Source organism: Patella vulgata, chromosome 6 (assembly GCF_932274485.2).
Source record: "Patella vulgata chromosome 6, xgPatVulg1.2, whole genome shotgun sequence".
Lineage (NCBI taxonomy): Eukaryota > Metazoa > Mollusca > Gastropoda > Patellidae > Patella > Patella vulgata.
This window is the reverse complement of record NC_065884.2, coordinates 33,843,936-33,869,342: the sequence shown is the minus strand read 5'-3', so window position 1 is coordinate 33,869,342 and position 25,407 is coordinate 33,843,936. Positions and strand designations below refer to the sequence as shown.

The 25,407-nt window shown below is 35.6% G+C and overlaps 1 protein-coding gene across 6 annotated transcripts in view; it reads right to left on the bottom strand.

Moving 5' to 3' along the window:
- The window catches only part of LOC126825420 (phosphatidylinositol 4-phosphate 3-kinase C2 domain-containing subunit alpha), a 684,289-nt gene that overhangs the window by 94,980 nt on the left and 563,902 nt on the right, over positions 1–25,407 (bottom strand). For all 6 annotated transcript variants that reach the window (XR_008788423.1, XR_008788424.1, XM_056101571.1 and 3 more), the window contains 2 exons: positions 20,109–20,234; positions 1,851–1,926 (listed from right to left, as the gene is read on the bottom strand). Coding sequence is in view for 4 of the 6 variants with exons in the window: in XM_056101571.1 (XP_055957546.1) it covers positions 1,851–1,926; positions 20,109–20,234 (202 nt within the window). In the remaining 2 variants the exon portion in view is untranslated. The remainder of the gene's footprint in view (positions 1–1,850; positions 1,927–20,108; positions 20,235–25,407) is intronic.

The following is a 25,407-nucleotide window of genomic DNA, read 5'->3' as shown; positions in this document are numbered from 1 at the left end:
CCTTAAACATGTATCGCAAATTGCGCTGCGATACTGGTTGTCGGCAGCCCTGACTGGAAGTGATATGAGTTCAAGGGTAACGTGGCACCGAAAGTGACATACGTTCAAGGGTAACGTGGCACCAGTGAAACCAGTCATTACTGCATCGCAGTTCTAGCTTTATATTATTTTTCAAACTCTGCTCCACATAAATTTGGTATGATCTTTAAATAGACATCTGAAGCTGCAATCCAAGTCATAGTTTTGGCACATATCTCTTGTAATTTTAAAGATATTAATTTTGAAATCAGCTTAAAAATGATCAATTTTCATCATAAATCTAAAAAGTTCTCAGTCTTGCCTGATCCGAATTAAATGATTTTTGGCATGTAAATAGCTAAGCTAATGCTTAATAAAATTACGGGAGTGTTTTTTCATGGTGTCAATAATAATGCCAAATTTCCAGAAAATCAAACCAGCGGCTACCAGGCAGGATACGCCCACATTTTCGAGAGATGGATAGAGAACAAGCTAAAAAAGGGTCTTCAACCTTGATATACCATATTTTTTTGCTATTTGAGATCGAAGAGCGGCCATTTTGTCTGTCAGTTTTGGGCCGATTTTCATGAAATTCGAACTCAGTCGTTCTTAGGGTGTAACAGTGATATAATAATACGTTTTTTTAAATCGGATAAAATTATGACCTCTATAGGGTCCACAAGCTAAAAACGCTATGTTTCGTACAATTAGGGGCGATAATTAAGGAAGTCACGGTCCGATATACGCAAATATCGAAAGGAACCACGATTGTTGGGTTATAAACTTACAGTTCAAGTTTCAACAAAACCGGATAACCAGAGGCTGCCAGGCAGGATACGCCCACATTTTCGAGAGATGGATAGAGAACAAGCTAAAAAGAAAGTGATTATTCCTACAATCAAGGGCCATAATTCAGGAAATTACAATTCGATATGCGCAAATATCGAAAATAACCAAGATCTTTGGGTTATAAACTTACATCACAAGTTTCAACAAAATCGGATTAAAATTGTGACCTCCATAGGGTCCACAACCATGATATACCATATTTTTACGCTATTTGAGAACGAAGGGCGGCCATTTTCTTTGTTAATTTTGGGCCGATTTTCACGAAATTCAAACTCAGCCATCCTTAGGGTGTAACGGGGATACAATGATACGTTTTTTTTAATTGGATAAAAATTATGACCTCTATAGGGTCCACAAGCTAAAAACGCGATTTTTCGTACAATCAGGGGCCATAATTCAAGAAGTTACGGTCCGATATGCGCGAATATCGAAAGGAACCGAGATCTTGGAGTTATAAACTTACATTTCAAGTTTCAACAATCGGATAAAAATTATGACCTCTATAGGGTCCACAACCTTGATATACCATATTTTTACGCTATTTGAGAACGAACAGCGGTGTTTTTGTCTGTCAATTTTGGGCCGATTTTCACGAAATTGGATCTCGGCTGTCCTTAGGGTGTAACGGTGATATAATAATATGGTTTTTAAAATTGGATAAAAATTATGACCTCTATAGGGTCCACAAGCTAAAAACGCGATTTTTCGTACAATCAGGGGCCATAATTCAGGAAGTTACGGTCCGATATGCGCTAATAATGAAAGGAACCGAGATCTTTGGGTTATAAACTTACATTTCAAGTTTCAACAAAATCAGATAAAAATTGTGACCTCTATAGGGTCCATGCGAATCTTAGACATGGCAACGCCCTTAAAATGCACTAGACTATTTTGGGGTAATTATATGAAATAGGGAATAAAGTCCTACTGTTCTGCTCCGACTGGGTTAATGAAGCAGGGGTAAGTAAATGCTAAAAACTTACATAGCGTTTTTCCGGTGTATAACGTTTCTGTATGGAGAACAGTTTAACTCTTTCTATTTTACCATCTGTACTCATACTGTTAAAATAAAAAACAAGCCAACAGTAAGGCTGATGTCCCCCGCCGAAATCCCAAAATAAATAGATGATACATATTAATCGCACATTTATTTTTTTCAAAAGTATCGAGCAATCATACTGATTATCAACTAGACACTAAGTTTCATCACTCTCTATCAGATAGAATCAAAGTTATCTTGTCCCAAAGCAACGACAAAGGAAATTGCTTATCTCTGCTTAGCTTTAGCTCGATATGTTAATCATTGAACTCAGTCAAGACAACATCTTCATCAAGTTTAAACATTCTACCTCAATTAGAAGCAGAGTTATGTTCCAAAGTCTTGACTAATCAAAATGCTTTTCGCTCCTTAGCCTAATAAGAAAATTCTCATCATCGAACTTACCCAAGGTATTGATGTAATGAAACTATACACCAAGTTTCATCACTCTCACTTAATTAAAACTAAAGTTATCATGTCCCAAAGCATCAAGCAATCAAACTGCTTATCTCTGCTTACCCTATGCAGAAAATGCTCATCTTCTCATTCCATCAAGGCACTGACCTCATAAACACCTACACCAAGTTTGAACATTCTAGCTCAATTAGAATGAGAGTTATTGTGCTCCAAAGTCTTGGCCAATCAAATTGCTTATCGCTCTGCTTACCCTGAGCAGAAAATGCTCATTATCGAACTTAGTCAAGGTATTGATGTAATGAAACTACGCACCAAGTTTCATCACTCTCACTTAATTAGAACTAAAGTTATCATGTCCCAAAGCATCAACCAATCAAATTACTTATGTCTACTTACCCTAAGCAGAAAATGCCCATCTTCGAACTCCATCAAGGCATTGACCTAATAAATACCTACCCCAAGTTTGAACATTCTAGCTCAATTAGAAAGAGAGTTATTGTGTCCCAAAATGTGTGCCAGACCGACGGACGGACAGACAAACAGACAGACAGACGAACCCATTTTAATAGTCCCCTGCTTTCTTCGAAAGTCGGGGGACAAAAAGTTCAACCAATTATCTCTATACTTAATGTCAATAGAATCAAATAAATAGTACCCACAATAAATTCACATCTGAGTCATTCCGTTTCAAGTGGACCAAATTCTAAGAAAGTTGTCCGGTGACCCTCTCAGAATATTATGAAAAAAAAATGTCTTATAGTACATATACAAACTTATGTAAAATTGCAAAGTTATATGACTCTAGCATTAATATTGACAGAGCTATGGCCTTTTGAATTGGGGTACCCATTCACAAGTTTTAAAACTACTATTCCATGGCTCTATTTTGATGTACTGGTTTTATGTCTTCTAGTTAGACAATATTCTTAAATTTTGGGGATTTGAAAAAACTTTTTATGTAGATTAATAATCATCCATCAGATTTTCCGAACAAGTACTGTCTACTATGTATGCATGCATTAAGTGCCAAAAATCATTACTTGTGAGAAAAAAATCAATATTTCGAAAAAATGTAGGTATTTTACTACAGTATATTAGAGGTTGTAACGGTGATATACTGAAACGTTTTTTTAAATCAGATAAAAATTATGACCTCTATAGAGTTCACAAGCTAAAAACGCGATTTTTCGTTCAATCAGGGGTCATAATTAAGGAAGTTACGGTCCGTATGCGCACATTTCAAAAGGAACCGAGATCTTTGGGTTATAAACTTACATTGCAAGTTTAATCAAATTAGGATTAAAATTGTGACCTCTATAGGGTCCACAAGCTAAAAACATGATTTTTCGTACAATCAGGGGCCATAATCCATGAAGTTTCGATCCGATACATGGCAATATCTAAAGCAACCGAGATCTTTTGGAGATAAACCTATATTTCAAGTTTCGTCAAAATCAGATAAGAATTGTGACCTGTAGAGTGTCCATGAAATGTGGGCGTATAAAAAACATGTTTGCTTTAAGGGTTGATAATATAGGTTTTTTTTTTCAAAATCACTATAGATGTGTTGGGCAAAACAATGTAAAAGTTACTTTTGGACAATGGAACAAGTTATAAACTGTCTTTTGATAATGATATCTATATGTACGCATTGACGTCATTTCTAATGACAAGAAGGTTACAATAATGAACAGTCGCAGTAGGCATCAAATTGTGCATATGTCATGAAAATAGAACAATATTATATACTTTTGAAAAGTGACTCCCACAAAATTGCCTATTTCTCACAAATGGCAAAAATTCAGAATGATTCATGGGTTTTCGGTTGATCTTATATATCAACCCTACATTAAAGTTTAGAAAATATAAATATTATATAATAAGGGAGTTAAATAACATTTTCAGGAAAAAGGAATACGAAAATTGATTTCCGCCCTCCTCTACTTATTTACGAGGGCTATTCAGATATATATCAGCTAAATTGCGATGAAATAATATTTTGTATCAATAATTATTATAGCTAGTACCATCGTGTATACTATGCCGTTGATTCTGCGTCAATCGGATAATAATTATCGGATAATAATTATCTAGTTTATACGCTAAAAACTGTATCACCAAAGGGAGATAATTTAGATAAATAGATTTTAAATGTTTCTTTACAGCTGATCAGAATCTATGTACTTTGGAAAACTAATAAAGTGTTTATAAAAAAGTCCTTGATCTCAAGAACCGAGTGGCTTAATGATCAGTTACTGCAAAATAAGCAGCTGGAACCAGAACAGAACATAATATTATTCTGAGCAAAAAACATCGGTGTTTAACACAAGATTCAAAGTGTGAAATCTAATAAGTATTACTGCCCGAAACGGGCAAATTTTCGGTCACTAAATATTTCTAACCGAATGTACCAGAATTGTAGATTTCTGTCTACCCTTTACTTGAAATGCAAGTGTCCCATTACGCAGACGCACTCTGCAATGTTTTTATTTTGAGAAAGAAACAACGTCAAAATATGTGAAATTTACAAGAGAATAGTGAGGCTTTAAGACTCGACGAAGAGAACAACAAGATGACAATTTCAAGTATGTCACCAAGTTTTGGCGGTTTAAATTAAAAACTGAAGAAATGGCAAAAGAATTTTAGAATCGGAGTATCTTTTGAAACAGACAGTAAGTTGAAAATCTTGTGGAATGTAGTACCACAGAGGGAGATAAGGCAGTCTGAGGAGATATTTTTGAAAAAAATAGATTTTTTTTCTATGTCCAATATCTTGTGGAACTCTTGTGGTAAAAAACACAAGAACACTCTATCAAATTTATTTTATGTCAAAAATGTGGAGTGTGGTACCACACAAAGAGATAAGGGGGTCTGAGAAAATAGGCCATATTTGAGAAAAATTTGTTAACAAGTGGTTGCCATGCAAAATATGCCCACATTTTGCAAGAGATATAAACATATATTTTAAGTTTCATCAAAATCAGATAAAAATTGTGACATCTACAGGTATCACAACATCTTGTCAGGCAGTTTCGGTTCGATTTTCATGAAATTCGAACTCAACAATCATTAGAGTGCAACGGTGATATATTTGAACGGTTTTGAAATCGGATAAAAATGTGACTTTTCGTACAATCAAGGGCCATAATCCACGAAGCTAGGGTCCAATATGCATAAACATAGAAAGGAACCAAGATCTTTTGGTTATAAATATACATTTCAAGTTTCGTCAAAATCAGATAAAAATTGTGACCTCTGGAATGGCCACAAGCTAAACACAAGGGGCCATAATCCATAAAGTTACGGTACGATACATGCCATTATCCAAAGGAGCCAAGATCTTTGGGATATAAACCTTTCAAATTTCGTCAAAATTGGATTTAAATTATGAACTGTAGAGTGTCTACAAACAAAATGTGGACGGGTGGGTGGACGGACAGGGGCGACAACAATATACGTCCATATCAAAATGTAGGTGTATAAAAACTCTAGTCTCTTATCGTATACACAAGTCAATTGTTGACAGATGGAGGGACGGACCGAAAGAGAGGGTGATGAAATAATAAAAAGTTTTGTAGAGCTCTCCGTTCTCAGAAAAAGCATCACCTAATTATGTCCAACTATTAACTCACAAATTGGAAAACATGCTTTTTCCTGTGCAGGACCTTTCAAAGCAACAATTACCGTCAATGCGAAATGTCTGAAATCACCGAAGTTGTTTTTAAAAATATTGCAATCATTTTCACAATAATCATTGGATTTTAACTTTCCACACATTTTTGGCATTGCCAGAAACAGTGCACATAGCTATACTACTTTTGATTTTTGGTTTTCGGCAAATCGTTGTAGATATTAGGTGCCAAATATAGAAAATATAAACTTTTCCAAAAATCTTTTCTATTTATGAATATTTTTTTATGGTATTTTATAACAGGATTAAAGAGTCATCTGACTTGAGCAATTTGCGTTAGCTGCTATTGGCTTATTCAGTTTTTCGGTCCTAGATTAATTATTTATTGTTCGATTTGTATAAAAGGAAGTTCATATGCTCCAAAGTCGCAATTGTGATTCTTTTTGTTTCTGATAGAGTTTCATGTCGGCACCGGAAGTGGTGTTATTTTACCAAAAACTACAATTTTTACGTTTTATGAAGCGAGATCATTCAAAAAAGTGCAGAACTTTCAAAATCGGGTCAAATGTTGATCACAAGCGATTAAGCTGGTCAGTGGGAGCTTATTTTTAAAGTTTTGTGAAAATCAGGGTTGCAATTTCTAATGCAACACCATGTCACTGCTACTGAACAAAACCATTTCCGAAGTTCTACCTTGAACAGAAGAGGTCGAATGGTTGAAAACCGGAAGTTGGTCAGAGTTTCAGAAGTTCTTTAGCTATCCCCTAAAAAAATTACATTTTTGGATAGCTTGCCTCAGGGTCTAAAATTTGAAAATTTTGTTGCTGTCTATTTTAGTACAAAAATTTGATCTCAAGTCAATTTTGTTTAATTATTCGAATTTTTCAAATTTGACCTACATTTCCAGCAATATTAGTTTCATTAGAGTTATTGCCCTTTATGTTTCGAATTTTTCGAAGTTTCTGCCTATTTTCTAACCCTCATTATTTTTTAAAAATTTCCAATAGAGGTTTCTGACACTTCTAGATCATACAGTGATATGCCCAAACCATCTGATAAAGCTATCTCGACAGTGGCCTGTAAACCAGAAGTACTCAAAATGATGTCCGATATTTCATAAAAAATGCAAAAATGGATACTTTTGGGAAAATGTTTATCGTTTGGCTGCCCAATGAATGAACTACCGTATGATACCAAATTAACCTAAGATTTTTTCAGACTTTCTCTTTTGAGAGTCCTGTTATGTCTAACCCATACTTTAGAGTAGAAAATGTTAGTTTGTTTTCAGACTTTATTTTTCTCATACACCAAAATGGCGGCTCGCTCGCAGACAGCAATATCTGCGCGCACAGTCTATAAGTACAACGTTACGTATATTTAAAGGCCCATTCCCATGTACATATCAGATACAACATTTCCCCCCTTTTTAGAGAGATGTTTATATACATACTTAATTGAAATAAAAGGATTGTGTGCAATTAACAGTTTGAACAATTTTTACTTTACATGTCACTTATATATGAACTTTACTGTTATCACTGATAATTATCTAACAACAATAGTCTTTCGAATTCTATTAGACTGTCTTGTTGGGATCGGTGGTGGATCGTTGTGGGCTGCCGTTGTACCGGGAAGATTGTATTTAGGACGGATAGGTTGTGGGATTACAACTGGACCATGCTTTGATAAAACACATCTTCTTGCATTCCATATTGTACCATCATCTAATCTGAATGACGAATCTCCGACTATCTTTATGATATGAGGATTCGAAAATGCTGAAGAGAGTTCATGTGATCTGATTGGACGTTTAACACGAACAAAGTATGTGTCAACGTGTGAGGTGTTGCCCTGTAGTTTTGAGGAATAGATCTAACTGAATCTGCAAAGTTCTTCCCCTCTAAAAGATTAGTTTTACGTCCATTGAATCTTTCAGTGCCTCTATTACACTGAGAATTTTAAAGTGAAGTTGGGCGATGCTTGATACCCAAGTTTTCCAAATACTTCTCAAACTGATGCGAGATAAACTGAGGTCCGTTGTCAGATGTAAGTGTATCTGGTATTCCCCATCTTGAGAACAATTCATCAAGTATTTTGATAATAGCAGTTAAAGTTATAATTCCTGTTGAAGCTACCTCTGGCCACTTAGAATGTAATTCGTGCACAACTACTAGAAAACGTTGTCACCTGTACTGCTCCAAAAATGTCAATCTGGATAGACTGCCAAGGTTGTGTAGGCCAAGGAGTAGGTTGTAATGGTGGTTGTCCGGGTTTAGAAGCTTTACCACTTACAGCACACGCCTCACAATTACAAACATATCTTCTATCTGTGAATCCATTTTTGGCCACCAAACTGTTTCGCGACACCGTTGCTTCATCCGAACTATGCCTGGATGACCATCATGTTACCTTTTTTAGGACACGCTCTTGCAATGACGAGGGAATAACACCACGTAAAACACAAGATATACACGAACGATTAAATAAGGTAATTTCATCCTCATGAGTGTGGTATACTCTGAGTTCTGGTTTAACTTGTTTTGGCCAACCGTCTTGAATGTAGGCCCTCAGCTGTTGAAAAAGAGGATCTTCTTGTGAAGATGCTTGAAGTTCTGAAGGTGTAACAAGACCATTCAGGTTAATATCCATATCATCAGTATCAGAATCCTGGGGGGTATGAGTCTACTGAGCATACCTGCGACTATATTCTTATTACCGCTTACATGCTGAACATCAAAATGATATTGGAGCAATCTGTCGGCCCATCTGTAGGTATGTAGAGGACGATGTCCAGAACCAGACGTCAAGAGCAGTGTTTTAAGTGTTTCGTGATCTGTTCGTAGGATGAAATATCTACCATATCATCAATTAAACTAATGGTTCCTTCGCACGAGTTGATAACTGATGTTTTAAAAATCTTCTGAAATTCACCGGGTGCTGATGACAATCCATATGGCATACGTTTATACGGAAATACACCATCATGGGTAATGAAGGCTGTGAGGTTCCGACTGTTAAGTTCTAATGGTACCTGGAGATAGCTACGTCTAAGATCATGCTTGGAGAAAATTGTTGAACCATGGAATTCAGACATCAGTTCATCCAGTGTTGTAAGTGGGTACTTGTCTGGAATTATGGCTTTGTTAACTTCACGTAGATCAACACAGAGTCTTATTTGATCAGTTTTTCCGGTGAGCAATGACTAGATTGGATATCCAGGGCAATGAGTCTATTTTTTTCAATGATATCCTCACTTTCAAGACATTTCAATTCCTTAGAAACTTCATCCCTAACTGTGAGAGGTAACCTTTGCAGTTTTAGTGAAACAGGTGCAATGTTTGGATTCACCCTTGGTTTGTGAACAAATGTAGTGACTTTACCGAAACTGGAAACTAGACTCGGAAAATCATTCAACATACTGATTGTGTTAACATCCGAGCATGGTTGAGGTTGTCTTAGAATCTGGAAACCAAGACAATTGAATAAGTCGACACCCATTAAATTGTTACCCTGTTTGACGATATAGAATTGAAAGTTTGGTATAAGCTGTTCTTGATATTGAACCAGCAAGGAGACAATCCCAACTGTTGGAATAACACTTCCATTGTAACCAGTTAAAGCTTGTGTGGTAGATTTTAAAGGAAAGGTTTGAAAGTTTTGGTCATATGGAAATTCATTTAGAATTGATACTTTGGCACCCAAATCCATCATTAGGTCTACATCGACATCATTTATGTTGACAGTACAGTTCTTGAAACTATTATCTGCTGAAGTTGAATCTATACTGTAAACAAAGACATCTGTAGGACACTGTGAATTGGGCTGTAGAACTGGCTGTTGAACTTGTCTGACAGTTTTCTTGTCCGGAGCTTCGACACATTTTGGTCCAAAATGTGCTGCTAGTTTACGAACTGCTTCAAGAAACATTGGGCATTCACCTAGAGAGTGAAAAATATGCTGTCCCTCTGCACCAAGACAGTGCAACAACACTGAATGTTTGCGAGCGTCTGCAACATCTTGCGTGTCAAGGTTCGTGGCGATCACATAGGTTTCAAATCCACTGTACCAGATTCCATGGGACTGGAGGCTCACCTGGTGTAGAAAGAAATGGTGTGGGTGGTGGGAGGTGTAACACCACCATCCTCGTCGCCAAATGTCACGTCAGCTCCAACCGGGCTATATTGCACTAAACATATGGTGATGCTACGAGACAAACTAGAAACAAATAATCACATTATTATTATTTATATATATAAATAAATAAAAACTAATATCACACACTGAGAAATAGGTAACGGTTAAAACGTACGTTTGCCGCATTAAAAACTCGCAAAACGGTCAATACCTACGTATCTCGATAAAAAAATAAAATTCGGATTATAACTCCTCATTATGGCTTAAAATCTCTAGATAAGGTGTGTTAATTAACCAGGGTGAAAAATGGACTGAAAGGCGAGTTAATTATCGCTAGGTGTGAACAACTCTGGGACGGTGCGTTTTCTGTACTGAGTATGTTAATTAACCGACGGGTTAAAAACGAATGACACGGTGTGTATTGTTTAATTGGTGTGTTTTCTCGATAGTTGTTATAACTGCACCAAAAGGGTATAATCAAGGACCAACCGACTTTATCTGACGCGCGAGTGTTAAATGGAAACTTGGGAAGGAAAATTGTTTTTACCGTGCGATTTTTCATTCGCCGGTGTGTTTTTCGCAAATAGGACTTTGTATAAAGACAGGAGTTTATATGTGGAAGTTGTACGGGGCTGTTTCTTCTATGCGTCTTTTGTATTTGTTGATGAACATAAGACGCAGTACGTGTTTTATAGTCACGCCACTTATAAAGTTGCATAATAAAATATAAATGTAAAAATCGACGACGTCAGTTAATCAATCTGCTCTGGCCCAAGCTCAAAATTCCGCTCTAAATTTCCTTCGCGAATTTGAGTAAACTGCCGACCTCCGTGATTATTTTAAACCGCCATCCACGGCGAATTTTAAAAAGTCTGACTTTCACGCATGTACAGTCAGCACATCCATAGCTGGTTTGAAATAGGTTTATGTATTTATCGTGCGATTCCCTCCGTCTTCATTAGCCCAGGTTAGGAGCAGAACAGTAGGACATTAAATTCCATTTCATTTCTTTTCGTGCGATTCCACGGCTGTGATATCGTAGTCGAATATCAGCAAAAAAAGATTGTTAATTTAACACGGTTAGACACGCAGATTTTACTGGCTTATATTGAAAATATAACAAATATCAAACATTGGCAGGCATTTATATAATAAAATAAACAGAATTATGGTTGTACCGATACATTACTTCATCAATATGTTCGACATTTTAATACTTGCATCGATCGACTATTTCAAACTCATTAAAATTACGAAATTTCAAAATTTACACACATAGATGCTGGTCTTACCGTGGGCGAAAGTTTTGTCCATTGAAATAGCCATTTCCATTCTGACAAATAAGTTACACAATGCATTTTAAATTGATAAATCACATCTGAAGTAATATATCTTCGGGTTTAAATCACAAATGAATTAAATGCCTTCATCTCCTGTTTTTAAGCACACATCGTCAGAAGTCACTGTCAACCTTGCTGAACACATGCACATTAACACGTTATCAGTCGGATAATACCTTGATGACCTTTTCATTTCGCCACCAAAAAGTGTGAGTCAATGCATACTGCCAGCCAAGTTTCCAAATTACGTGAATTCACACGTGCTATCAATAGGAATCGATAATTGACTAAAATAGAAGCCCCTTTAACAACAAATTGCTACCATGCCGTAGTCTTGTAGACAATACTTATATTCTGTATTGTCAGTAAGTCAGGCCCGTAACTAAGGGGCAGGTGGGGCAAAGCCCCCCACCCCCGCAAAAATTTGCCCCCTCCCCTTTGAAAAAATTGTCGTCCATAAAAACAATAGATATACATTGTCCGTCAATTTTACAGCACCCCTTGAGAACACTCCCCACCCCATCGTTTCTCTGAGCTAGTTACGTCCTTGTAGTAAGAAATCATTGGGACGCGACCAATCTGGATTTTCACACAGAATATGTGCCGTTGTCATGGCTAAATTACGAACGGGCTACGATGAATAGCACACCCCATCTCCTGCAATTTACATCATGTATTACCAGTAGGTTACAACGGATTCTATTAATTTTATTTACGATAATACTCAGGCTTTAAAAATTGTGGATATGAGAGATAATTAAATTTTTGAATCGGTATAGACTTGAAGGTTGGCGCATGCAGCGTGTGAAAAGAATACTTAATCATCATATTCGCAGTTGACATACTCCTGTCAATAAAATCATTCCTTAACCGGTGGTGATAATTTTTGTAATTTGGCACAAAAATCATCCCTTATATCGCACCATGCCCCTTTAACTAATACACGCTTTTTTGTTAGGCAATTTCCTTTGTACTCTTTTGATGTGGACTCTTTGATGTAATTGTCGCATCAGTTACTATTAATCTAAGTTCTGTCCTGACAAGATTCCATTCATAAGATCTGGTTGTTAGGTGTTTTATTGAAAGCTTCTTCAATATGTTAACTGGAAAAATGAAATTTAATGATTTGTTTTTGTGATAATTATTGGAAAGAAACTGAACCGGGTTATTCTTTGGGATATTTATCGTCTATTGTATAAATACGGTAAGCAGTTTGTGTCTTGCATTTTTAAGTTAAAGTATAAAAAAATATATATCTAAAGGGACGAAGGGGCTATTTAAGACATGATATTTTAAAACCTTATACCAGTAACTGAATCGATTTGACATGTTGATCTGTTTTGCAATGTGGGAAATGGGGAATCTGTTGGATCAGCTAGCAATTTTCCAATAGACGTTCTCTGAAAATGAAATTAATATTGATTTTCAAAAATATGTTGGTTTCTCTTTTATAACTTTAAAACTCCATGTTAATATATTATGGTAAAATCATATGTTGGCTAATCTTATAATCGGCTCATAATCTCGGGTAATAAACATATCAGTGTTAAACTTTATAAACAGACCAATACACATTCAGATGAGTCAACATTTGGTAGAGTTTATAACACTGACGTGTTAATTAATCAATTAAGATTATGAGCCGACAAGATTAGTCTCTCAGCTATTAATTAGCTTTCATGATCAATAATGGTATTATTGAAAATATCAAAAATGTGAAAAAATTTATGACGATTATTGTCTTATTTTGATTTGGTTATTTGTGATTATTATTTCTTGTTAGCTTGTTCTCTATCCATCTCTCGAAAATGTGGGCGTATCCTGGCAGCCGCTGGTTACACTATTCGCGTACAAGAGGCGGCCATTTTGTCTGGCAATGTTGGTCCTATTTTCAAGAAATTCGAAATCAACCTTCATTACGGTGTACCGGTGATATAATCAAACGTTTTTTTTAAATCGGATAATAATTGTGACCTCCAGAGGGACCACAAGCTAAACAAGCCAACAGTGAGGCTGATGTCCCCCGCCGAAATCCCAAAATAAATAGATGACACATATTAATTAATTGTACATTTACTTTTTTCAAAAGCATCAAGCAATCAAACTATAAACTAAGTTTAATCACTCTCTATCAGTTAGAATCAAGATTATCTTGTCCCAGAGCATCTACCAATGAAATTGATTAGCTCTGCATAGCTTTAGCTCGAAATGTTAATCATTGAACTCAGTCAAGACATTCACCTAATGAACATCTACATCAAGTTTAAACATTCTAACATCATTATAACTAAAGTTATCGTGCCCCAAAGCATGAACCAATTAGATTGCTTATCTCTGCTTACCGTAGGCAGACAATGCTCATCATTGAACTCCATCAAGGCATTCACCTAATGAACGCCTACATCAAGTTTAAAGGTCACCGGAAAAGGTTCATAAATTTTTTAAATAATGCAAGTAATTATGTCAACATATCCTTTCCATAAGTATAACCCGAGCCCGAACGTCAATAATACCTGCAACAGGTAAATTTCAACATTAGTAATTTCCGCCGTTCTCCGTCGGTAGTCGGAACTTTCCCTCAATAAGCAATATTACCTGCAACAGGTAAATTTCAACGTTAGCAATTTCCGCCATTCTCCGTGGGTAGTCGTAACTTTCCGTAAATTTGACGTCATTTTAGTCCTTCTGCTCATATTCTAGTCTATATTTCTATGTGCAGAAGGACTAAAATGACGTCACGGATTGCTTATTGAGGGAAAGTTCCGACTACCGACGGAGAACGGCGGAAATTACTAATGTTGAAATTTACCTGTTGCAGGTATTATTGACGTTCGGGCTCGGGTTATACTTATGGAAAGGATATGTTGACATAATTACTTGCATTATTTAAAAAAAAAATTGATGCTTTTCCGGTGACCTTTAAACATACTAACTCAATTAGAAGGAGAGTTATGGTGTTCCAAAGTCTCAACCAATCAAATTGCTTATCGCTTTGCTTACCCTCCGCAGAAAATGTTCATTATCGAACTTAGTCAAGGCATTGATCTAATAAAGTTATACACCAAGTGTCTTCACTTTCACTTAATTAGAACTAAAGTTATCGTCTCCCAAAGCATATCAACCAATCAAATTGCTTATCTCTGCTTACCCTAAGCAGAAAATGCTCATCTTCGAACTCCATCAAGACATTGCGCTAATAAACACGTACACCAAGTTTGAACATTCTAGCTCAATTAGATGGAGAGTTATTGCTTTCCAAAGTCTCGGCCAATCAAATTGCTTATCGCTCTGCTTACCCTGAGCCGAATGCTCATTATCAAGGTATTGATGTAATGAAACTTTACACCAAGTTTCATCACTCTCACTTAATTAGAACTAAAGTTATCGTGTCCCAAAGCATCAACCAATCAAATTGCTTATCTCTGCTTACCCCAAGCAGAATATGCTCATCTTCGAACTCCATCAAGGTATTGACCTAATAAATACCTACCCCAAGTTTGAACATTCTAGCTCAATTAGAAAGTGTGATGGACAGACAGACGGACGGACAAACCCATTTTAATAGTCGCCTGCTTTCTTCGAAAGGCGGGGGACAAAAAGGCGAATGTGCGTACAACCTTGATTTACCATATTTTTACACTATTCGCGTACAAACGGCGGCCATTTTATCCGGCAATTTTGGTCCGATTTTCACGAAATTTGAACTCAACCTTCCTTAGGGTGTAACGGTGATAAAATAATACGTTTTTTTAAATCGGATAAAATTATGACCTCTACAGGGTCCACAAGCTAAAAACGCGCGAGCGAATTATTGAAATAAAATTGAACCATATGTTAGTCCCGAAATGACCTTATCTCTGCTTAGCCTTAGGAAAATCATAAACAAACAACAAGATTATGAACATGTTAACGATTGTATACAGAGTCAGTTAAAAGCCTGATTAAATAAATGTGTTTTAAGTTGTTTTTTAAACGAATATAGAGATGTACAACATTGGGAAAAGATATAACGCGACAACCCGACATCACGACATTTTTACCCGACATCACAACATTTTTACCCCACATTACGACATTTTTAGTGTCGTAATGTCGTGTAAAAATGTCGTGATGTCGGGTAAAAATGTCGTGGTGTCGGGTTGTCGTAATGTCGGGTAGAAATGTCGTGATGTAGGGTTGTCGCGTTATGAAAGGCGACATCACGACATTACGACATGATACCAATCAGCCACCATACTTATGCCATTTCTGATTTCATAAAACTAATTTAGCATTTTCATTATCACCGGAAATAATGTAATTTTGTCAGGATCACTTACATGTAACAAATGTATACAATGAATTGATATTACTGGATTTGGTTGATTCTGCGTACATTTTACTTGGTGTGTGCAATGCTTATATAGAAACCTTTTTAATGGTTTCATCGGTACCGAAAGTGACACATGTTCAAGGGTAACGGGGCACCCGTGAAACCCGTCATTACTGCGTTGCAGTTCTAGTTAACCAATTAAGATTATGAGCCGACAAGATTAGTCTCTCAGCTATTAATTAGCTTTCATGATCAATAATGGTATTATTGAAAATATCAACAATGTGAATAAATTTATGACGATTATTGTCTTATTTTGATTTGGTTATTTGTGATTATTTGTAATAAAGAAAATAACTCTTATTGCAGTAGTCTGTACTGACATGCCATGATATACTTGGAATCAATTAATTATTTGACTTGTTTGAATTATTATTATTTCAGAAAATTTATTATTGTGCGCATTATGTGGGTCCTGACTATTTCTAAGGACATTTCATTATCCGGCGAACTGTTAAACCGGATGGCAAAATAAACACCATTATGCAATACATCTTTTAATAATCCCTCTGTCTCTTTCGTCTACGATGTGTTCCTCGACAGTTCGACGATTATATTCTTCACTTCCATCAAAACGCGTACACCAACACTGATATCGAACCGACATCGTAAAGAAAATTAGTTTAATTATAGAAGAGTGTGTCTCAAATAACTTAATGTAGCGCCCGCTTCCACAATGAAGTGATTTGACGAAATTACATGGGATTTATATAATATATGAAATTTCATGTCCTCCCACCAATACTCAACTATGTACTTTAATCTGACGGCTATGGAAACCATCTATATGTGACGATTGTTAAATAAGTTTTGCTAGGTCTAATTAATTATTAATGAAACACTGTTCAAACCCTCACGGTATAGGAAACCATCTATGTGATGATTGTTAAATACGCTGGCTATATAACAATTATTATTGAACAGCTAACATTTTTTTGTTTATAATATAAATATAATTGCAAAATGGTTATCTATTTAAAGTTGCAACGAAACAAGTACGGGTTACGTACATTGTACTAATTTCAACACGCAAAACAATAAACTGGCTATGAGCTACGGGTTGCGCGGTACTCATTTCAACACGCAAAACAATAAACCGGCAATGAGTTACCGTTTACGTGGTACTAATTTCAACCCGCAAAACAATAAATTGTCAGAACAAAAGAATATATATAGACATACGGTAAATTTAGCTTATCGCTATATACCCGGATATATTCAAATTGGGGCCTGACTGCTGGATACTTATAAATGACGACATTGTTACGACAGATTAGGGTCCATATTTATATTTTATTATGCAACTTTATAAGTGGCGTGACTATAAAACACATACTGCGTCTTATGTTCATCAACAAATACAAAAGACACATAGAAGAAACAGCCCCATACAACTTCCACATATAAACTCCTGTCTTTATACAAAGTCCTATTTGCGAAAAACACACCGGCGAATGAAAAATCGCACGGTAAAAACAATTTTCCTTCCCAAGTTTCCATTTAACACTCGCGCGTCAGATAAAGTCGGTTGGTCCTTGATTATACCCTTTTGTTGCAGTTATAACAACTATCGAGAAAACACACCAATTAAACAATACACACCGTGTCATTCGTTTTTAACCCGTCGGTTAATTAACATACTCAGTACAGAAAACGCACCGTCCCAGAGTTGTTCACACCTAGCGATAATTAACTCGCCTTTCAGTCCATTTTTCACCCTTGTTAATTAACACACCTTATCTAGAGATTTTAAGCCATAATGAGGAGTTATAATCCGAATTTTATTTTTTTATCGAGATACGTAGGTATTGACCGTTTTGCAAGTTTTTAATGCGGCAAACGTACGTTTTAACCTTTACCTATTTCTCAGATGATATATATCTGCTACTAATGGGTGATCAAGCTGTTTGTTATTTATTGCTTGTAATGAGGACAAAGAATCAGTAAAAATTATATATTTTAAATTAGATGATGATTGAATAAACTCCAAAGCCTGAAGAATAGCCTGGAGTTCAGCTGTAAAGATGGAAGCAGCAGGTGGGAGGCGGACAGAAATGGTCTCAGATGGTGTCACGGTAGCCAAAGCTACCCGATCATCATCTTTCGAACCATCTGTATATATTGGAGCATAATCACCATATTTAGACCTTAGCTCTCGAAAGAGAAACTGGAACACCGTGGAGCTTGTATCTCTCTTTTATCTCGATCTTTGGGAGAGATATAGCCCACGGCGGAGTTCTAAAGAAAGGGAGAGAGAAATGGGGTTTAACATGTACTCGACACAAACTAGGTCATTTCGTGACTAACATACGGTTTAATTTTATTTCAATAATTCGCTTTCGTGTAGGGGTCTTTAGCAGTGGGAGGAAACCGGAGGACCCAGAGAAAACCCACAAGATTAGACCGACGACCCTAATCCTTGACAAGTACAACCGGAGATTCGAAACTCTCAAGATTGGGGTATTCGCAATACTGTCAAGGCTGATACCAGCCTCAGACAAAAGGGGTTGTATGCGAATACCGAAAGGTTGAATAACATTCGTTTTGACCAGTTATAGTTGCTCATGATAAGGTCTAAATATGTTGTTAAATGAAATATGATTTGGTAAAGATGCTATTTTCGTAGCATACTGCAGGGCCAGTTTATCACGTCTGTTGTGCAGTGAGGGCTCATGCGCCTCAACGTATAAACTGTCCACTTGAGATGTACGAAATGCTCCTAAACTGATTCTAAGTCCTTGGTTGTGTATGGTGTCGAGCTCTTTGAGATAAGACTCGCGGGCAGACCCATACACAATACACCCATAATCGAGTTGTGATTTTATTAATGCTCGATATAATCGGAGCAAGACTCTCAATATGTTGAGGGCTTTCAGACATTTCTTTTTGAGGCTTTTAATGTGGGGGATTAAATTTGGTTTCATCCACAACTGGAAGGCAGTTGCCATCCAAGAAAAGTTCTGGATCAGGATGCAAACCTCGTTTCTGACAGAAATGCATGCAGACAGTCTTGGATTTCAAAAAACAAAATCCATTTTCTGTTGCCCATTGTTGAAGTGAATTCAAACAAAGTTGCAACTTACGTTCGATTATCCACATGTCTGTGAAACCATAGCACATCTGAAAGTCATCAACATAAAGAGTGCCGTTTGTACCTGGTTTAAGGCACGCTGGGATAGTATTAATTTTTTATTGCAAAAAGAGTTGGAGATAAATACTTCCCTGTGGAACCCCCGGGTCAGAGAATATTGATCCCAGTCATACCTTAAATGACCTATCTTCCAGAAAATTGTTTAATGACGATAGGTAAGCGCCCTCGTAGGTCGAGGTTATGGAGGTCGCGTCTGATACTGTGTTTCCACGTGGTATCATATGCTTTCTCCAGATCAAAAAATATTGCAACTAAATGTTGCTTCTGGATGAAAGCGACCCTGAGGGAAATTTTGCCCAGGCAACGGCACTATCACCTACTCTTATATCGAATTCCAACTGCCGGGGGATCTTTTACGTGCATTCCAATATATACACGGGACCTCGGTTTTTCGTGCCATCCGAACGACTAGACAGCTGTTGGTTCCCCCCGGAAAATCTGGATGATCTTTCTCGGCCAATGCAGGGATCGAACACCCGACCTCCAGGCTAGCGAGCCAGCGTCTTATCCACTTAGCTGAAATTCAATAGGATTCTTCGTTTCACTTAATTGAATAATGTATATAAATTTCGTACAGATTACATGATAACTTTCGTCATTCGAATGTTCAAAAGGTGGGGCAATAACTCTATACGTAATAATTGGAATTTGCTGAAATTCAATAGGCTTCTTCGTGTTAGTAATTTAAATGATGTGTATAAATTTCAAACGGATGATAACTTTTGTCGTTAGAGCATTCACAAGGTGCAACAAAGTGAAAGAAGGGCCCTAACTGCAGATGATTGCGGAAATTCAATGATTCTTCGTTTTACTAATTTATATGATGCATATAAATTTCATACAGATCATACTTTTGTCAATCGAGCATTCATAAGGTTCAACAAAGTGAAATAAGGACCATAACTCTAGAAGAAATTAACAGAAATTATTGAAATTAAATAGGTTTTTTCAACTCACTGATGTGAACAAAATATATCAATTTCAAAACAATCAGATGATAAATGTAGTCTGTAGAGAGTTCCCAATACGTGGGCGTATAAAAATAATTCACCAAATGAACATCCATCTCGGCTCAATTAGAAGCAGCATGATTGTGTTTTCCGAAAAGAGCTGTGCGTAATAAACGTTTATAATCAACTTTTACATGTTTAACTTACCTGTATGTTTTTGGTACAAAGGATAAAAGTGCACCTTCGTTATGGCTAGAAAACTTTAATTGAGCCAGATTATGTATAAAGAAATTAAATTGAGTGAACACAGATTTGATACTCTCTTCTATCATCCTGAAATACAATCAAAAATATTTACAACAAGGAGTTGCCATGCTAGATACGTCCATTTTGCAAGAGATCTTTGGGTTATTAACTTACATTTCAAGTTTCATCAAAATCAAAAGAAAATTGTGACCTCTAGAGGGTCCACAGCATTGATATACCATATTTTTTACACTATTTGAGTACAGGGGGAGGCCATTTTGTCTGTCAGTTTTGGTCCGATTTTTACGAAATTCAAACTCAACTATCCTTAAAGTATATACCATATTTTTATGCTATTTGAGAACGAGCGGTGGCCCTTTTTTTCTGTCAGTTTTGGGCCAATTTTCACGAAATTCGAACTCAGCCGTCCTTAGAGTGTAACGGTGATATACTAAAACGTTTTTTTAAATCGGATAAAAATTATGACCTCTATAGGGTCCACAAGCTAAAAACAAGATTTTTCGTACAATCAGGGGCCATAATTCTGGAAGTTAGGGTCCACAACCTTGATATACCGTATTTTTACGCTATTTGATATAATAATATGATTTTTTAAATGGGATAAAAATTATGACCTCTATAGGGTCCACAAGCTAAAAACGCAATTTTTCGTACAATCAGGGGCCATCATTCTGGAAGTTATGGTCCGATATGGGCGTATAAAAATCAGGAAAGTAATGTATTTATACATGTTGTGAATGTTATGAAAAATTTTATACAGCTGATTTAGCAGTCGATTCTGATGAGCAGACGACACTTTGTAACCATGCTTCAAGTAGACTGAGTGATATCGATAGCCAGTCATGTGACCGGCAGATCGCACCTACTGAAATTTATACAGCAATTAACGGTATGAAACGAGGCAAATCCCCGGGTAATGACGAATTAACTGTTACTTGGTATTTACGCATGTGGGATGTGATAGGTCCTATCTATTCATATATTTTAAATCATATAATTAATGTTCAATCCTTATCTCACACAATGAAATATGGGGTTATTTCCTTATTTTATAAATTGAAAGGTTATAAGCGAGATCTGAAGAATTTTAGACCTATAAACTTGTTGAATGTTGATTACAAGATATATTCTCGAATTTTAGCTCTAAACTATATGGTCAGTAATTAGTACACTTATCTCGCCTGATCAGTCATGTGTTCCAGGTCGAGATATTGCCAGTAATATATTCTCGATTGGAGTTATTTTAGATTTTGTAGACTTTGAAAACATACAATGTTATTTATTAAAATTAGATGCCCTTTAGGCATTGGATAGAGTGTCTCATTCCTATATTATTTCTTTTTTAAAACACTTCAACTTTGGAACTAATTTTATTAACCATGTTAAAACTTTATACACAGATGTACGTAGTTGTGTTAGAATTAATGGTCATTTGTCACGTTCTTTTCCCGTTACCATGTCAGTCAGACAGGGCTGTCCATTGTCTGCACTACTGTATGTCCTTACGGCACAACCTCTAAACGCCCTCATCAAATCTAATATTAATATTACTTGTATTTCAATACCCGGCTTCGTTCGTTCGTTCGTTTCTGGAGTTTTACGTCCACTTCCACCTAAGGTGATATCGTAGACAAGACCTGGCTTCCCCACCCGATCTCTTTTATATCAGCACGCTGTCAACTGTACGCTCACCCTAGCTAATATGTGGTCCCAAAGACACCTTACTTTAATGGGAAAATCTTGTTATTAATATGTTATATATGTCAATTTCATGGTATCCATTAAGAATCTTAAACATACCGAACTACATTGTCAATGAGATCGAATCAGTTATTAAGAATTTCTTGTGGTTTGGTAAAAAAAAAAACTTAATAAAAGGTTCAACTATTCTTGGCAGTCATGCCCAAGGAGGTTTAAATATTCCCAAAATAATTTTAAGACAAGATGCTTTTAGACTTGTTTGGCTAAAAAGATATATTGATAATTCTTATAATGCTGTATGGAAACACTTATTCAATTACTTTTTAAAATCATATTATAGAATGAATTTAGATATAGAAGTATTTTCTATGAAATGTTTCAAAGGTGGTCTTGGAAATATACCAACATTTTATAGAGCTTTGATAATTGCCTGGAATAATATTAATAATGACGCTTGTATAATGCCAGGGCATCTATGTTTTGTTATTTTAAAAGCAATGAATGTATTGAAAATGACTGTAGAATTGTACATAATGTTATATACACTAATGAGAAATTATATACATATAGACTTATTGATGAACCCTTTTGTACACTCTGCCAAAGAAGACAAATTGAAGATATGAATCATTTTTTATTCTCCTACTTTCATTTGCCTGCCTAGCCATAATAAAACTTCGAAATAAGTTTGTTAAAACTGGGAAAGTAATAGATGTAATCAAATTATTCATTAAATGTACCGAATCTCATTTTCAATATCTGTTGTTTCATTATAAATAAAACCACTTTAGAGAACTATTCAAGACATCTAATGTATTACATATTGAGAATAATGAAGATAAATTACGCCTTAATCCCTAAAATTAAAAGGAATCGAATAGCTAGTCCATCACAATTTATTTATAAATATATTATTATGCTTTGTATTTCAAAAGGCTATGTACCGCTATGTATAGATGTACAGATAAGTATGATATGTTATTATATTATTCATTTAAAATTGAAAATTGATGAAATATATTTTAGTTAAGTAACTATGTCTCGATAATTTCCTTCGACACCCTAACTTGCCTCGAGAATTTTCGTTAAGTTTCGCTCTCTTGAGGTCCACGTGGTTCAAAGTTATTTGAAATAGATTTCTTATTTTGGGTTTAGAGCGAAACCTTTTACAATATAGAATTATGCTTTCCAACACAATCATACATTAACATAATTTTAACACGACAACAGATCACATACTGACTATATAATTACATATTTTTATATTAACTATATTATAATTACTTATCACAGGTAACATTTAATGAAATTACAAATAGATATATTTGTATTAATATACCAACTGAAAAATATACTTTTATTTAAGATGTATAGATGAGTGTGTGATTGGGTGTGTGTGTGTGTGTGTGTGTGTGTATGGGTATATTTATATATACAACTTTTAAACTGTAAATATTCTGTGAAATTATTCTTGTAGAATGAAAATAGAAAAGAGAACTACTACGAGGTTGATCTGTACGCAGCCCTTATATAAATCTCTGTTTGGCTTGTTATTTGTATGTCTATCCAAAGAAAATTAATTTCCCGACTATTACTCAGTATAACCGCATTAAAACTGTAAAAAAGGTGTGTTAATTAACAAGGGTAAAAAATGAATGTAATGGTGTGTATTGTTTATTTGGCGTGTTTTCTCGCTAGTTGCGATAACTGCACCAAAAGGAGTATAATCAAGGACCAATAGGCTTTATCTGACACCTACGTGTTAAATCAAACTTTGGGAAGTAAAACTGTTTTACTGTGCGATTTATCATTTGACCGTGTGTTTTACGCAAATCTTTGTATAATTAAAGACAGGTCTTTAGATAGGCTTGTGTGCTCGCTATGATCTACGTTTCTCTTATGCGTCTTTTGTATTGCGTACCATATATATAAAGTTGCATTTAATGAAATAAAAATATGGACCATAATCTATCGTATACGGAAAGGCGAATTTAATGTTGTCATTTATAAATACCCAGACGTCAGCGCCCAATTTGAATATCCACGCGAATATAGCAAGTAAATCCAGCAAAAACTATTTTTTCTACAACCGATATATATTTCTGCTTTATTACTAAAAAGAGGCGCACTCACCGTTTCACATTTATTAAATTCATAAAAACCTGCTACAATGCGTAAATTGTGCATCCTACCTTCAATAGCAATATCCATAAAACAGAAATCTCCATATTGATAAATACTACGACACAACCAACCGAACAGTGGTAATTCCCACACAAATGATATATTTAAACTAAAATTACTTTAGCTTTTCACTAAATGTACATTGCATACAATCCAACTATCCTCATTCCAGAACTTATAATAGCCGGTTTTCTTATGCAATTACAGAATTGTCCCGTGATATAACATATCAAAGAAACATATGCGCCCGAATTGTCACGTAATCATTTTTTGTGGCTTGTCTTCTATCGTTACGACTATACCTGGCGTTTATACTGCGTACCATATACTCACGCTAGTTATAGATGAAGTTGCATTTAATCAAATAAAAATATTGACCTTAATCTATCGCACGAATTGCAATGTCGTCATTTATAGATATCGAACAATATACTTAATCTCGTCTTCCGACAAGTTATTTGTGTCTTCAAATTTGTACCATATAACCAGATTGCTGATCAAAAAAATAATATAATTCAAATGTCAACCCAACCATTTCAGACTTGGCGTCTCACCGTTTCACACATAGTCCGGGCATAGCACAGTGTCAGCAGTCTCCTTGATAAAGTAACAATTCTATTTATACATGTAAAGGTGTGCATGAGCTTATTCGCACATATTGGAAAACTGTTCTGTTGCTTTATTTGAGAAGATACTGATATTAAACTATAAAATTTGTCAACTTTTTCTTTGAAAATTCTGATAAATCGGTAGCTTTTCGGGAGCGTTGTGTATTGCATGTTTTTATAATAGCTGAAAGAACATATAGCTTGTTAAATAGATGAACAGCCCAATGTAGATTCGAAACAAACAGCTTTGTAATTTTGGGCAAAAATACATTACCCTGTTCCCCAATCCAATTTGATTTGCTTAAACTTCACATTTCATTTAGACCTTAAACAATTACGTTTCCAACTGGTACGGAGAAGTAATTAAAATTTATAATCATCATCTGAGAGATGTTTTTGCAAATAAAGGGGACAATGTAATATTAATACTATAAATCAAAATTTTGTTACTGTTATACATATATAAAAGGACAATATTGGTGCCAGTCTTTATCACATATGTGATAGAACTGGTTAAACAAGTTCCAAATATTATTTTATCACAGAGATCATTGCTAATCAATGTTTCAACAATCGGAAGTGATGAACGCAAAAGGAAAACACGATTTGTCCCTCTATATAACTGACTGGAGTGACCAGTGATAACAGATGCATGGGTGATATTGATACACTATATATTATTATAGTGCGCCCTTCCATGTAACTTAATTGTTTAGGGACACTTTACAAAGTGACAATTTAATCAT